The sequence below is a fragment of the Pogona vitticeps genome, chromosome 6 (assembly GCF_051106095.1).
Source record: "Pogona vitticeps strain Pit_001003342236 chromosome 6, PviZW2.1, whole genome shotgun sequence".
Taxonomy (NCBI): domain Eukaryota; kingdom Metazoa; phylum Chordata; class Lepidosauria; order Squamata; family Agamidae; genus Pogona; species Pogona vitticeps.
In genome coordinates this window covers 76373794-76389421 of record NC_135788.1, presented here as the reverse complement: position 1 = coordinate 76389421, position 15628 = coordinate 76373794, and the positions used below count along the sequence as shown (strand labels likewise).

Sequence of the window (15628 nt, the reverse complement as noted above, 5' to 3'; positions counted from 1 at the left end):
CAAGGAGTTTTCTCTTCTCACGAGATGGCCAAAGTATTGGAGCCTCAGCTTCAGGATCTGTCCTTCCAGGGAGCACTCAGGGTTGATTTCCTTTAGAATGGATAGGTTTATTCTCCTTGCAGTCCAGGGGACTCTCAAGAGCCTCCTCCAGCACCACAATTCAAAGGCACTAGGTCAGGCCAAGGGAAAAAGTGATTGGCCCATTTCATGGTTCAGTAAGGACTTGACCCTGGATGTTCCAGGTCCCAGCCAAGTAAGCATTAGATGATTGAGTCAAAGTGTCTTTAACTGCTGAGAGACTGATCCATTTGGACCTGAGCAGGAGTACTTACATTTTATAAACACCAAGAGCCAGGGGGAAAAAAGTTCAAAATCCACAGGAAAGCTTTTGGGGACAACAGTAATTCTACTATATTTTATTTTGCCAGTTTGCCGCTTGGGGAGTTGTGGAGAACTCAAAAGCTTGTGCTGTACCGTTGATTTTCAGCCAGTACAGTATTAACAAAGTTGCATACTAATAGAGATGTATATATCAAGAAGCATTCACCCATCTGTTAGAGATACATAGTAAATAAGTATTCAGAGATTCACCAGACCAGTGAGCAGGGTGAGGAGGTAAATTGGGGAGGGGGGGGAGAGAAGACAGCTGTGGGAGAGTTGTTTTCTCTCCTCTTTTCTTCCCAGGAAAACCAAGGGCAACCGGTTGGCCCTAGGGAAAGGGTCGCGGTCAGAAGGCAGGGGCAATTCGCCGCTCCATTAGAGGTGGCCACCTCCGTTTGCCTAAGGGACAGGACGGCACTAGATGCCACTTGGCACATCTTTCCCACTGGACATCTGAGGAGAATTTATAACGGTTTTACTGTATTGCGTGATCTGTGTGGGTTTTCGCTTTTTAAATATATTTTCATAGTGGTTTTTTTAAAAGTAGGGGTTATTAGCCGTCTTGAGGTGGCAAAGAAATTGGAATACTATAATAAAAATATGTTTTTTTAAATCGGCAGCCACCTCATTCTCGTTAGGATGACTAAAAATCGGTTGGTCCACCATTCCCGTTCAGGAGGGAGACGGAGCAGAAAAGGACGGTTCTGTCACCCGCGCAGAGCGAGGAGGAGAAGAGGGAGGAGCCCCTGCCCGGCCGCCAAGCTCTTCCCGGGGACGGGAGAGAGGGAGGGTCTTTCTTTTCCAGGGAATTCTTAGGCCGCCCTTCCCCGCCTCCGTCTGTCTTCCCCTCAAAGCGAACGGGGGGGGGGGGGGGGAAGGCGGACCCGGCGGGGTCCCCCAGCCAATGGGGAGGCGCCCGAGTAGCGGGCGGGTGGTGCGTGGCCGGGACCGGGCCATGGCGACGCTGACGGCTCCTCCGCCTCGGGGGAACGCCGAGACCCGGATGGCTCTGGTCACGGTGCCCACGCTGCTCCTGTTGCTGCCGGGCGTGGCGGGTGAGTAAAAAGGCCAGACAGCGCTGAGGGGAAGCGGGACGAAGCGTTGCCTTCCTTCGGAGTTCGTTCCGCCAAGGACCCCCTCGGGGTGGCCTCGCCTCGGCTCGGCGCTCGGTGCGGACCCTTCGGATGGGAACGCGGCGCGGCCCCGCGGCGGGCGTCCAGGGCGCGCGCTCCCGCCGCGGAAAGAATGGGAAGGGGCTTGGCTGGCTGGTTCGTCGGCGAACAGGCTTTGCCCCGCAGAGAGCAAGCATCCCCCCGAAGGGCAACCGGAGAATTGTGGTTCGTTTTTTTTTTTTTTTTTTTAAAGGCCACCGTGACGGGAGACAAAAGTCCAAAGGAACGCGAGAAAGAGGTCCCATCCTGCCCGCGATGAGCTTAAAACAAAGAGTCCGACTCGCACTTGGCTTTGTTTTCCTTAAAGCGGGCCATCAGAGTTGGTCGTGGGGATGGGGGGGTGTCAAATGGCCTTCGGGGCGCGGTGAAACTTGTTCCCGAGTAAGCCTGCCTGCCTGCCATACTGTACTGGTCTAGGGGCAAGTCCCATTGAAGTGGTGGAGGTCAGTTCCACGGAAATAGGGAAGCATAGTTTTAGACAGCAGTGGTATCAACTGGCCCTTTTAAAGGCGCACTTTTAAAGAAGCAGCTGGGCTAAAATGACAAGACTGTAAATAAGGGTTTTATGTCAGGGGCATTATTAAACATCATAAAATAAGAGATATATTATTAATATATATATTAAAATAATTGATCAATCAGAAACAGAAAACAGACCATCCCATCCCATATTAGCTTATATGAACATTTTTTTTCAGTGAATGACATGTTAACAAGTAAGTTTCTGTGTATGATTTGCATTCTGGATCAGGGATGTTCTCTAATTCAACATATTACAGGTTTTCCTTTGGTGAAGTTGAGCTCTCTTTGGCCTTAACTGGGCAAAAAGTGCAAAAAAATGTCAAAATATTGTATGTTGTTATTTGCTGTCAAATCACTTTTCATGTATGGTGACCGTAAGAGGGGTTTCAAAGTATGTAAGACGTTGAAAGAGAGGTTGATTGGGTATTGTCATTCCCCACCCCTGCACCTGCCCAGATATTATGTTACAAGATAGTGTCCAACAAGGCCATGAAACTGTCAAAATTGTGAAGACATCTCAATGCTAAACCTAAAGAACATGCCACAATGAGCATTGCTTCCCCCCCAAAAAAAGTACAGCGCATGAGCTTTGAAAAGTAAGAAAATGGTAAAGAAGACTGCAACTTGTTTTAGCAATGAAAATGCAGTAACCGCCTCATTTGAAGTTTCTCAGCTAATAGCAAAGACAGGAAAACCACTCACAATAGCTGAAGAACTTGTATTAACTGCTGCAAAAATCATGGTTTCTGCATTGATCAAGAAGAAAGCTGCCAAGGACCTTTTCTTACCTTTGTCAAATGACAAAGTTAAGAAGAAGTTGAAAGTTTGTCAGGCAATATTAAGGAACAATTATTAGAAAGAATTCACATGTCCCCTACTTTTCACTGCAATTGGATTAAAGCACAGACATAAACAAAGGGATCTTACTGTGCTACATTATATATGAACACGAGAAAAATGTTTTTGAAGACATACTGTTCATCTCCTTGTTGGTACACACTTAGATTAGTCATCCTTCAGTCTTGAGAGACTATAGTATCGTGCTCTGTATGGAGGACTTAGAACAGCATCTAATGTGGCTGAGGAGGCCAATTTAAGAGTGACAATCCCTTGCACACTGAAGACAAATACAGTCTGTCCCCTGTCCAGCTCTCTGATTTTGCTGCTTTCGTGACTGTCTCTTTGCCTCAGCCTGCTGGACAAAGGTCTCTTTAAATTGGGAGAGGTCGTGATGCACTGCCTGCCTCCAGGCTGAACACTCAGATGTCAGGGTTTCCCATCTGTTGAGGTCCATTCTTAAGGCCTTCAGATCCCACTTCCAGATATTCTTGTATCGCAGCTGTGGTCTCCCTCTGGGGCGATTTCCCTGCACTAATTTTCCATACAGGAAATCTTTTGGAATCTGACCATCAGCCATTCTCACGACATGCCCAAGCCAATATAGATGTCGCTGTTTCAGTAATGTATACATCCTAAAAATTCCAGCTTGATTTAAGACTACAGTATCCTATTTGGAACTTTGTTCTGTCAGGTGATACCAAAACTGCATCAGAGACAACACATATGGAACGTGTTCAGCTTCCTCTCATGCCGTGCACAAAGGGCCCAGGACTCGCTGCAGTATAGGAGTGTGCTCAGGACACAGGCTCTATAGACCGGACCTTGGTGTATGCCGTCAGCTTCTTATTGAGCCATACTCTCTTTGTGAGTCTTGAGAACATGGTAGCTGCTTTGCCAATGCGTTTATCCAGCTCGACATCTAGAGAGAGGGTGTCAGAGAACATTGAGCCAAGGTATGCAAAATCCAATTCTTGTGCGGAGATGGTAATAGAGGGAGGTGAGTCCACGCCCTGATACACAATACAGCTGAAGTATTTAGCAGCTTATATGAGTTTATAACATCTCATGACATAGATTGGTTAAAATGTGTTGGAATTAGCATAGACAGGGCATGAGCAATGCCTGGAAAGCTTACTGGACTTGTAGCACAGATTAATAAAATCATACCATCAGTGACTTGGTACCCTTGTTGCTAAGAAGATACCAGAAAAAAATAAAGCAGACTTTAAATGAATCAGTCAAAACTGTCAATTTTATAAAAAGCACATGACTGAATTCGAGACCTTTTGAGCAGTTTTGCAATGATATGGAGTGGACACGACCAACGTTTGCTACACTGTGAAGTTTGTTGGCTATCACAAGGTAAATTTTTGTCTTGTTTTTGGGAACTGAAAGACAAGATTATTCTTCATGGAAAAACAATTTCACCTCAGTGATTATTTGACAGATTTTTCCTGGTTGGTCAAATTAGCATTTCTGTCAAATATCTTCAGCTATTTAAATATCTTACCTTTGAACTGTAGAGCTGGAAGGGACCCTATGGATCATCTAGTCCAGCCCCAGGCAGATACCTAAACCACTGAGCTGCTCAACTTAAATCTTCAAAAAGGGAAGCTTACAATTTTTAAAGGTAAAGACAAGATCAAAGCAATGATCAAAAAGTTGGAATTGTGGCATCATCACCTATCGAACTGAAACTATGAGGCATTTCCAAACTTCATAAATTGTCTTGGTTCTACCAACACAGAGTTGTGTGAGGAGGACACATTACTTATTGCACAACATTTGGAAGATTTGCAGCATAGTTTCCATGAATATTTTCCTGTTCCTCATGCAAGCATAAACTGGATTAGAGATCCATTTTCAGTTAATGTGTATGAACTAGAGGGGCTCACAGCAGCGGGGGAAGACAAGCTCATAGAAATATCCACAGATGGTGCTCTGAAATTGGAATTCAAGGAACAGTCCCTTCTAAATTTCTAGGCTCACCTACAAGCAGATTTTCCAGACCAATTGAAGAGGGCTATAAAAGTATTGATGCCTTTCATAACAACATAGTTGTGCAAAAAATCATTCTCTGCTCTTGTTTATCTTAAAAATAAGTATAGAAACCATTTGAAAAACGCAGAGTCAAAACTCAAAATACATGTTTCAGCTATTAAGCCCAATATAACAACGCTTGTAAGTGAAACATAGCACCAGCCTTCTTGTTAATTATAATTATATTAATACAATATGTTCTCTCTTTTTCCACTCAACTTGTGTTTAATGAGGTACAATTTTGTACAAATTGTATTCATGTCATTTTTGTATATATGTCATATTAATGATTTATTGTGCTTGCAATTTCAATTTCTCCAACAATAATTAAATTGATGGCTGTTGTGGGTTTTTTGGGCCGTGTTCTGAAGGTTGTTTTTCCTGACGTTTCGCCAGTCTTTGCAGCCGGCATCTTTGGAGGACTGTCTTCCACTGCCTCCCAGAGTTGGGTCAAATTCATGTTGGTAGCTTCGATGACACTGTCCAACCATCTCGTCCTCTGTTGTCCCCTTCTCCTCTTGCCTTCACACTTTCCCAACATCAGGGTCTTTTCCAGGGAGTCTTCTCTTCTCATGAGATGGCCAAAGTATTGGAGCCTCAGCTTCAGGATCTCTCCTTCCAGTGAGCACTCGGGGTTGATTTCCTTCAAAATAGATAGGTTTGTTCTCTTTACAGTCCAGGTTTTTTTTATGTTGAGTTTCAGACAATGTTTTGCGCTCTCCTCTTTCACCCTCATTAAGAGGTTCTTTAATTCCTCCTCACTTTCTTCCATCAGAGTGGTATCATCTGCATATCAGAGGTTGTTGGTATTTCTTCCGGCAATCTTAACTCCTGTTTGGGATTCCTCCAGTCCAGCCTTCCGCATGATGTATTCTGCATATAAGTTAAATAAGCAGGGAGACAATATACAGCCTTGTCGTACTCCTTTTCCAATTTTGAACCATTCAGTTGTTCAATATCAAGTTCTGACTGTTGCTTTCTGCCCTACATATAGATTTCTCAGGAGATAGATAAGGGGTCAGGCACTCTCATTTCTTTAAGAACTTGCCATAGCTTGTTGTGGTCCACACAATTAAAGGCTTTTGTGTAGTTAATGAAGCAGAAGTACAGTGGACCCTTGACTTACAGACGGCTTGATTTACAGACATTTTGAGTTACAGACTTCTCTGGACACGAAATTTAGGTTTGACTTGCAGACCAAGATTTGACTTGCAGACCAGAAAAAAACCAAAATGGAACAAAAACGGCCTGTTACGGGATTAATCGGTTTTCAATGCACTGTAGGTCAATGGAGACTTGACTTACAGACTTTTTGACTTGAGAACCGCCTTCCAATACGGATTAAGTTCTCAAGTCAAGACCCCACTGTAGATGTTTTTTCTGGAACTCTCTGGCTTTCCCTATAATCCAGTGCATGTTAGCAATTTGGTCTTTAGTTCCTCTGCCCCTTCGAAATTGTACTTCTGGGAGTTCTTGGTCCACATTCTGCTGAAGCCTACCTTGTAGGATTTTGAGCATAACCTTGCTAGCGTGTGAAATGAGCGCAATTGTACAGTAGTTGGAGAATTCTTTGGCACTGCCCTTTTTTGGGATTGGGATGTAGACTGAAATTTTCCAATCCTCTGACCACTGCTGAGTTTTCCAAACTTGCTGGCATATTGAGTATAGCACCTTAACAGTGTCAAACTGTATTTTAAGATTTTAAATAGTTCGACTGGAATGCCATCACCTCCACTGGCCTTGTTGTTAGCCATGCTTTCTAAGGCCCATTTGACTTCACTTTCCAGGATGTCTGGCTCAAGGTCAGCAACCACACTATCTGGGTTGTCCAGGACATCCAGATCTTCCTGGTATAATTCTTCTGTGTATTCTTGCCACCTCTTCTTGATGTCTTCTGGTTCTGTGAGGTCCCTGACATTTTTGTCCTTTATCATGTCCATTTTTGCACAAAATGTTCCTTTAATATCTCCATTTTTCTTGAACAAATCTCTGGTTTTTCCCTTTCTATAATTTTCCTCTATTTCTTTGCACTGTTCATTTAAGAAGACCCTCTTGTCTCTCCTTGCTATTCTTTGGAAGTCTGCATTCAATTATCTATAACTTTCCTTATCTCCCTTGCATTTTGTTTCCCTTCTCTTCTCTGCTATTTGTAAGGCCTTATTGGACAGCCTCTTTGCTTTCTTGCATTTCCTTTTCTTTGGGATGTTTTTTGTTGCTGCCTCTTGTATAATGTTATGGGCCTCCATCCATAGTTCTTCTGCTACTCTGTCCACCAAAACTAGTTCCTTAAATCTGTTCTTCACTGCCACTGTGTATTCATAAGGGATTTGGTTTATATTATACCTATCCCAGTGGTTTTTCCTACTTTCTTCAGTTTAAGCTTGCATTTTTCTATAAGAAGCTGATGATCACAGCCACAATCAGCTCAAGGTCTTGTTTTTGCTGACTGTATAGAGCAGGGGTGTCCAACCTTTCACCTTCCCTGGGCCACATTAGAAGATGAAAATTTGGTTTGGGCCGCACATACATTTGGTTTGGGCCACATGAGGGGGGCAGCCCTAGCCATCCTCCGCAGCCCCGCTCCAAGCGCGCTTACCAGCAGCTGCGATCTCAGAGGGCAGAGGCTGCCAGCTTCGACTCTGGCAGCTTTATGGGGCCGGGAGGGGGTCCACCTATTGAAGGGGATGGCACAATGCAGTCACACAGCCCTCCTGTCCCCTTCTCTCCCACTCCTTCCTTCCTTCCCTCTCTCCCCCTCTACTGTTGTGACATGCCCCAGCCACATTCCGGCCACAAGTGCCAGCAGTGTAACTTGAAACTTTGGAATTTCTTTAAAAATAAAAAATTGCACTGGGCTGCATTACGAGCTGACCTGGGCTGCATGCGGCCCTCGGGCCGCAGGTTGGACAAGCCTGGTATAGAGCTTCTCCATCTTTGGCTGCAGAGAATATAATCAATCTGATTTTGGTACTGCCCATCTGGTGATGTCCATGTGTAGAGTCGCCTCTTGTGTTGTTGGAAAAGAGTGTTTGTGATGACGATCTTGTTGTCTTGACAAAACTCTATTAGCCTTTGCCATGCTTCATTTTGAACTGCAAGGCCAAACTTATCTGCTGTTCTTTTTATCTCTTGACTCCCTACTTTAACATTCCAGTCCCCTATAATGAGAAGAACATCTTTATTTGGTGTCACTTCTAGAAGGTGTTGTAAGTCTTCATAGAATTGGTCAATTTCAGCCTCTTCAGCATTGGTGGTTGGTGCATAAACTTGGATTACTGTGATGTTGAAAGGTGTGCCTTGGATTCGTATTGAAATCATTCTATCATTTTGGAGACTGTATCCCAATACAGCTTTTCCCACTCTTTTGTTGACTATGAGGGCTACTCCATTTCTTCTATGGGATTATTGCCCACAACAGTAGATATAACAATCGTATGAATTGAATTCACCCATTCCCATCCATTTTAGTTCACTGATGCCCAGGATGTCAATGTTTATTATTGCCATCTCCTGTTTGACCACATCCACCTTTCTAAGGTTCAGAGATCTTACATTCCAGGTTCCTATGCAGTATTTTTCTTTGCAGCATCAGACTTTCCTTTCACTTCCAGGTGTGTCCACAACTGAGCAGCCTTTCGGCTTTGGCCCAACCACTTCATTAGCTCTGGAGCTAATTGTCCTCGTCCTCCGTTCTTCCTCAGTAGCATGTTGGATGCCTTCCGACCTGAGGGGCTCATCTTCCAGCGTCATATTTTTTAGCCTTTTGTTTCTGTCCATGGTGTTTTCTTGGCAAAGATACTGGAGTCGCTTGCCAATTCCTGCTCCAGGTGGATCGCATTTAGTCAGAACTCTCCACTATGACCTGTCCATCTTGGGTATCCCTGCACAGCATAACCCATAGCTTCTCTGAATTATTCAAGCCCCCTTGCCACAACAAGGCAGCAATCCATAAAGGAGATAGCATACATACCTCACCAATATTTAACAGATACTTTAGTTTTTGGTTAAAATCTGTATCTGTTATATAACACCAGTCAATGTTTTTATTGATTGACTTTGCCTAGAAGATTAAATTATTTCTGCCTTCTCTCCAAATTTCATGAGAAATTTTAAATAAATATTTGATGCACTTTAGGGTTTTAAATCTTGAGTTAAGTCTTGGTGGTCCGTGGGAATGAAAAATACTGAAAGGGGGTTTGTGGTAAAGAAAAAGTTAAGGACTACTGCACTACATCATCATGACTTTCCACTGTTACTTAGGAAAAATCAGAGCCCCCATTGATACTGACACAGGCCATTACTAAAGATCTTGAAATACCGAGGAATAGAACAAATGATTGTGGTGGTTATTCCTCTTTAAATTGCAACTGAATAGTTTGGGAGACAGTGGCAAGATGATGGGAGAGAGATAGCTATGGGCCATGCAGCTGACATTGTGTCTTTCAGGGTAGTTGCTGCTTTTAGCTGCTGTGAACAACATTGTTCTAGTATTTTTATTGTAGTATTGGCCAATATTGGCTGCTAGTGCTTCTGTCATTTTTTCTTGGGCAGTGGCATAATGCCAACTGTTCCCCCTGTTTTTGTTTTCTGGAAGGAAACTTTAGCTGAGCAACTTGCCCATTTAACTGATCTGCAATGCGATTCAAGTGAGCAGCCATAGCCTTCATTGCTGATAATATTTGGATTCTGTCTGATCCTGAGGTATACCCTGTATCATAGGCAGCAATTTCGGATGGTCTCTGTTTTTAAAGCAAGCTTCAGGAATCAGAAACCATGACATGAAACTTACCTGGTGGCATGTTATTACACCCTCTGCAAGTGCTTTTCTCATTGAAATTGAGATACTACAGTACCCAGATTAATTGATTCGATGTATTTAACAGCACCTTTTTGCATTCAGTACGGTATACAGTGGTGCCTCGCAAGACTAATGTAATTCGTTCCGTGAGTAGCGCTGTCTTGCGAAAAATCGTCTTGCGAAAAGCAGCTTCCCATAGGAATGCATTGCAATGCATTCCTAAGGGAACCTCGCAAGATGAATGAATTCTTTTCATCTTGCGAAGCATCGGTCTCGGGGGGAAAAAAAGTCTTGCGAAATATGGCCATAGAAGAAGCTGTCTTACAAAGCACCATAGTGATCGAAAAAAACATTCGTCTTGTGTGTTTTTTCGTCCCATGAGGCGTTCGTCTTGTGAGGCACCACTGTATAAAGTTATTGTATTTTTTCGTGTATAAAAAAACACTTTTTACTTAAATAATTAGACAGAAAATTGGGGGTCGTTTTATACATGGAAAGCAGCTGCTTTCCCTGTCTTTTGCAAAGCCACAGGGTAAAGCAGCCTTGAAAGGGTTTCAGGTCAAAGGGGTGCGAGCGTACCACTCTTTCATGGCTGCGTTACCCAAGAGGGTAAAGCAGCCATGAAAGGGTGGCAGGATCGCACCCCTTTGATCCTGAAGCAGACATGAAAGGGCCTCAGGATCAAAGGATCATGCAAATGTTCAAATTTTTTAATTTGGGGGTTAGAAACAGGGAGGGTCATCTTATACATTTGGTTGTCTTATAAACAGAAAAATACGGTACTTAATTTTTAATGTACTTACCTTGATGTTATAATGGGCATATGGCAATTTTGTAACAGTTTAATAGTAATCAAAGCAACAAGGCCTGAACATAAATGCAAAGAGAAATGGAGTTTCTCTATTCAGCGGAGGGTGGGTGGGGGCAGCATTTACTTGTCTGTTTCCACCACTACATTTACTTGTACAGTGGTGCCCCACTTGATGACGATAATCCATTCTACGAAAATCGCTGTTAAGCGAAATCGTCAAGTGAAAAAAAACCATTGGAATGCATTGAAAACCGGTTAAAGCATCCAGTGGAGAAATACCTCATCATCCAGGGAAGATTGTCCATAGAGAACCGCCGATCAGCTGTTTAAAATTGCCGTCTTCCGAAGCAGGGGTCTGGAAAGCAGCCATTTTGCGAAGGGAAGCCATTTTGTGGAGGGAAGCCATTTTGCAGAACCGGAAAAATAATCGTTTAGCAAACAATCAGTTTGCGAAGCAGGCTCCTAATCAACGTAATGTGAAAAAACTCCATTGGAACCATCGTTTTGCGTTCGCAATAGTGATTGCAAAAAATTCATCGTCAAGCGATTTCGTTGTCAAGCGGGGTCATCGTCAAGCGGGGCACCACTGTACTGGTATTTTGGCTGAATTCATTGTAGAGTATAGCTGAGTTTAGAATTTCTAACATGATGCGGGGAAATCTTGGACTTTGATTCTTTTAATAACAAATAGCACAAACTTGAAATAACTATCTCTCATCAAAACTCTCAGGGATTACAGGGTTTTTTATGTTGATAAATGTTTTTTTTCCTTACAGGTGCATCATGTTGTTATCTTGCAAAGAGTAACTTAATGTGCCGAGATGTTTGTGAGCAGGTAAGTGCATTTGATTCCGAATTTAGACTAAATTAAAAATTCAGGCATAATAAGAACATGATCTCCATAGATATATAATGTTTTTGAAATTATATTTTATTATCTCAACATTGAATTTTTAAGCAATTATTCAGTGTCCCCAAAATGTATTGTTACGCATATGTTTAAAGCTATGTTAGGCCTTATTTTTAAGCCTGATTTTCTCTGAGTGAGAATTCTTTGTTTTAGATACATTCTCTTTTTATAATTTTATAATAGTATATATAATTTTATAATATAATTTTATAATATATAATTTTATAATATTATTTCAATTAAAAGCCAGAAGGCTTTTAATTGAAATAATATTAGCTGTGGGTCCGATGGCAATTTTTATATATATTTTAATTGTTCTGAATTTTTATTGTTTTTTAAATGTTGTAAGCTGCCCAGAGACCTTTGGGTAGTGTAGGTGGCAAATAAATAAATAAATAAATAAATAAATAAATAAATAAATAAATAAATAAATAAATAAATAAATAAATAAATAAATAAATAAATAAATAAATAAATAAATGTTTGGTTTAATGAGCTGAGGGTTAGGAGACTTTATGCAGATAAAATAATAATGGTACATTTGTGTATCTGTTATGTGTGAATCAATGTAAGCTTATAGTGGAGATATCACTACAAATTTGCAATTATATACTGGTTTAAACGATGTGGTTTTCCACCAGATCTTGGAAATTGTAGCATGGTAGCTATATTGAGAACAGTGTTAGAGAGTCCTAGCTCTTCCTCCCCATGTTCCAGATTTTCATTTTCTTTTAAACCTATTTAAGTCTGGAGGATTAGGCAAGATATCTGCAAATAGAGATAGATGCCCACTTCAGGCGTTGTGTTTCTTGCTTAGTGGCCAGCTGTTTTTGCAATTGAAGGCCACTTTCCAAAGAACTTTCAGATAATACCAGGGATTCTGTTGCTCAGGGTTAAAAATCCAGATGGGTGCACACCAACCTTTGGAATTGCCTTTGATTTCTATATGTAAGCAATTTGTTGCACTGCAGCTGTAGCGCAGTTGCCATACAAACAGCTGACTGTTTGTATGACATGTTAATGGCCCTGTATTATTTCTGTAAGTGGCACTTCACTACTTGTGAAGTTTTTGTGGGATTTTGGCACTACTTGAGTTGTTCCTTTATGAGACGTCTTCTTTCTAGATTCTGTGCATCACAGTCGGCTTCTTGTCTGGCCAAGCTCTTATTAGTACTGGGTTGAATTAGCTTATAATTCTGCTTGTTTACTCTCTGTCCTCTCCTTCTTTCCTCTGTGGCTAAGAATGCTCTTATGTGTTCTCTCATAATTCTCTTGGACCACAAGTTGTCCAGGAGGACCGCTCTGCTGGGTTTTCAAATTTGACCCTCATCATTTTCCCCACAGCCAATCAGGACACTGATGTCTAGTTCTGAGTAGGATGACCTTGCAGGATGCCCACAGTCAATCATTGTACTTGGTTTAAAATTTATATATATTTCCATGCCTGCTTTTCAGAGAGTGAAGGAAATCATTAAGCAGGAATTGTCTGTGACACTGTCCTTGTTATGTACCTTCAGATTGCATCTCTCCTATGGCAGCCTCATGAATTCATGATCTCCAAAAGCTCCTGTCACTAATTGCCCTGTTCAGGTCTTGCAAACTAAAGCTGTAGTTCCTTTGCTGGGCCTCCTTCATGTTAGGTTCTCTTTGTTTCTTGCTGCCTTACACTTTTTCTAGTTTTATTGAGTTTTCCAGTGAATCTGTGACCAAAGTGAGAATTCAGGATTGATATGACCTGAACCCATTTATTTGCCTTTCTGGCAGTCCATAGTATTCATAAAGCTCTCCTCCACTACCCCATTCTCAATGACCGAAAATAGGTAGAAAGACAATACTGTACTTATTTTAAATTCATTACTATCTAATTCATGTTTAAAGGCGGAGGCTTGAAAGCATTCAGAGATATGAATTGTGTGTGTGGTTTTCTATGTGTGAAGTGCATAGAATTCCTAAGCTCTTGCCTCCTTTTCTCTTCAGTTGTTATTATTTCCCTATTTTGTCCATTTTTTATTGTTAAGTGTCTTTCCTCTTCTGTGAAATGCATTGTTGGTGAAAGCTACATCAGAAAAACGGTAGGCTTAGAAGAGTGTTTTTGTGGTGTAATATAGATTAGAACTCTCCTCCTTCTGTTTTCTGAGCATGATTTCGAAGTTCTTGATAACTTGGAGTTACTCTATTTGTTGTTGACCTTTTTTAACCTCCCACTGGCTTTCCCTTTTGCAACTTCTGACTGTCGTTATAATCCTATTGTGCTTAGCTTCACTGCCATCAGCGCCACCAGCCTCAGTGGTACCACTCACCACTGACTGATATAAAACTATCGCTTGTTTCCAGAACACATTACTGAAACAATTTTGCAAGATTCCTAGGTGTTTGTGTTTAGATTCGAAGGACTAAAAGTGTAAACTAGTCTGGATTAATGAGCTGTATTTTGTTTTATATTTCGTTTTAGATTTTAACATCAAAGAGTGATTCTCACTTGAAACACCTTTTGCAGCGTGCACCTGAATATTGTCCAGAATCAATGGTAGGTGTAATTGTGTTTGGTAAGGTATAAGACTAAAGCCAAAGGGTTGACTTTGGCAAAATAAAAATTTAGAAGTAAAATATTTGTATCTTTTGTTTCAGTATGTTCTCATGAAATTTTCATGTCACCCTAATAGTGTGTTCTTTAGACAAATGTTCTGAGTGCAGAGAACTGGGATTTGTGATAAAATGAATTTGCTAAGTCTTTATGACGTCAGTGTTCAATTTTAGAGAAGTAATTGATTATGCTGCATTTGTGATAGTCAACGGTATTATTCTAAGTGTTCAATCTTGGTCCAGAATTGTGTAACAGAGAGAGTGCTACCGTAATGTTTTAGATTCGAGTACCAGCGTTCCTCCTCACTTTGGTTCTCAGCATAATAAACTGGTCATAATCTTCCCCACTTTGCCTTAATGCTCATTCTATGCTTATTCTTTCTGTAAAGTCCTTGTGGCTAATTTTGTCCTCACTCCTGTTGCACTTTTGCTGCTCCTTATGACAGTCCCAGTGCCTCAAGGCACAGACGCCTGATGTACGGCCCTTTGCAAATATTGCTCAGGAAATGGGAGATAGGTGTGAAACAAGGCACTGGGACCAGATATGTGGGAAACAATTGTGGGGTGGAGATTTGGAGGAGGGAAGAATGAGGAGCTGCAGAATATCCAACAGCTACAGTAATTAAGGCTAGAAGAAGGAGAACATCTTTCTGCTCTGCGGGCAGGCTATTTTTTTTTCCTTGCAGGTGACCAGAAAAGTAGCTAGTTGCAAGAATGTGTTTCTTGCATGGTTTGTCTTCTAAATAAGTAATCATGTTACTTTTGTTACAGTCAGTTTCACTTTGTTAGTGTTCTTATTTTATTGATCTTCCTGATAACTGTTGAAGTGCTAATCCAAAGCATTTCAGTTGCCAGAACTGACAATACTACACTAGTTAATAGACTTCATAAAGATTCCTGGTTGCTTATTTATTATGAATAATAAATATACATATTATTAAGGATATTTATTTAGCTTTCATTTATTTTTACAAATGTCCTGTTATATGGTCAACCTTTTAATCACATCATTTTTTTTCAGGGAGACATTTGGGGGTGCATAAATTCTTCTTTGCCAGGTAAGTGGTATTGCAGAATGTAGCTTACCGAACAGTAAATCCTAATGGGCCTAACATCTGAGTAGACATACATAGAATTACACTTATACTTTTTCATACTTCTAAGTTTTCTACAAATATACAAAAAATACAAATTGAGTTCAGTGGGCATTCAAATTTAGTGATGTCCTGGCTCTAGTGAGCAGAATTGCTATGGTGGCTAAGATAGGCCAGCAAAATAATAACAAAAGAGGGTAGAGGAGGGATGGAGTGAAAGAGGCATTGAGTAATACCAAATCCAAATTTTCTCCAGCTGAGGGACACAGTTTAGGGCTGGAGGGATTTTGATTTATCACAGTTTTAGCTGGCCTAGCGTCAAGTCATCTTGGCTACTTAGGATTGCATCATAGTTTTAAGACAGTACTGTATTTTGACTATTTGCAACTTGTATTTATCATAGGTCTATTTCCCACAACAAAGATGGATTGATTAATTAATCATTGGTCTATCTCCCACAACAAAGATGGATTGATT

The 15628-nt window shown here is 41.2% G+C and overlaps 1 protein-coding gene across 3 annotated transcripts in view; it reads left to right on the top strand.

Annotated features, from left to right (window-relative positions):
- Positions 1 to 1062: 1062 nt before the first annotated feature.
- Positions 1063 to 15628, top strand: part of RECK (reversion inducing cysteine rich protein with kazal motifs) — a 75735-nt gene continuing 61169 nt past the window's right edge. The window contains exons 1-4 of one of the 3 annotated variants that reach the window (XM_020806765.3): positions 1063 to 1436; positions 11341 to 11399; positions 13927 to 14001; positions 15079 to 15115. In XM_020806765.3, coding sequence (XP_020662424.3) covers positions 1286 to 1436; positions 11341 to 11399; positions 13927 to 14001; positions 15079 to 15115 — 322 coding nt within the window. In that variant the 5' untranslated portion in view covers positions 1063 to 1285. The remainder of the gene's footprint in view (positions 1437 to 11340; positions 11400 to 13926; positions 14002 to 15078; positions 15116 to 15628) is intronic. The other 2 variants (XR_012088509.2, XM_078377608.1) reach the window with 2 other exon arrangements.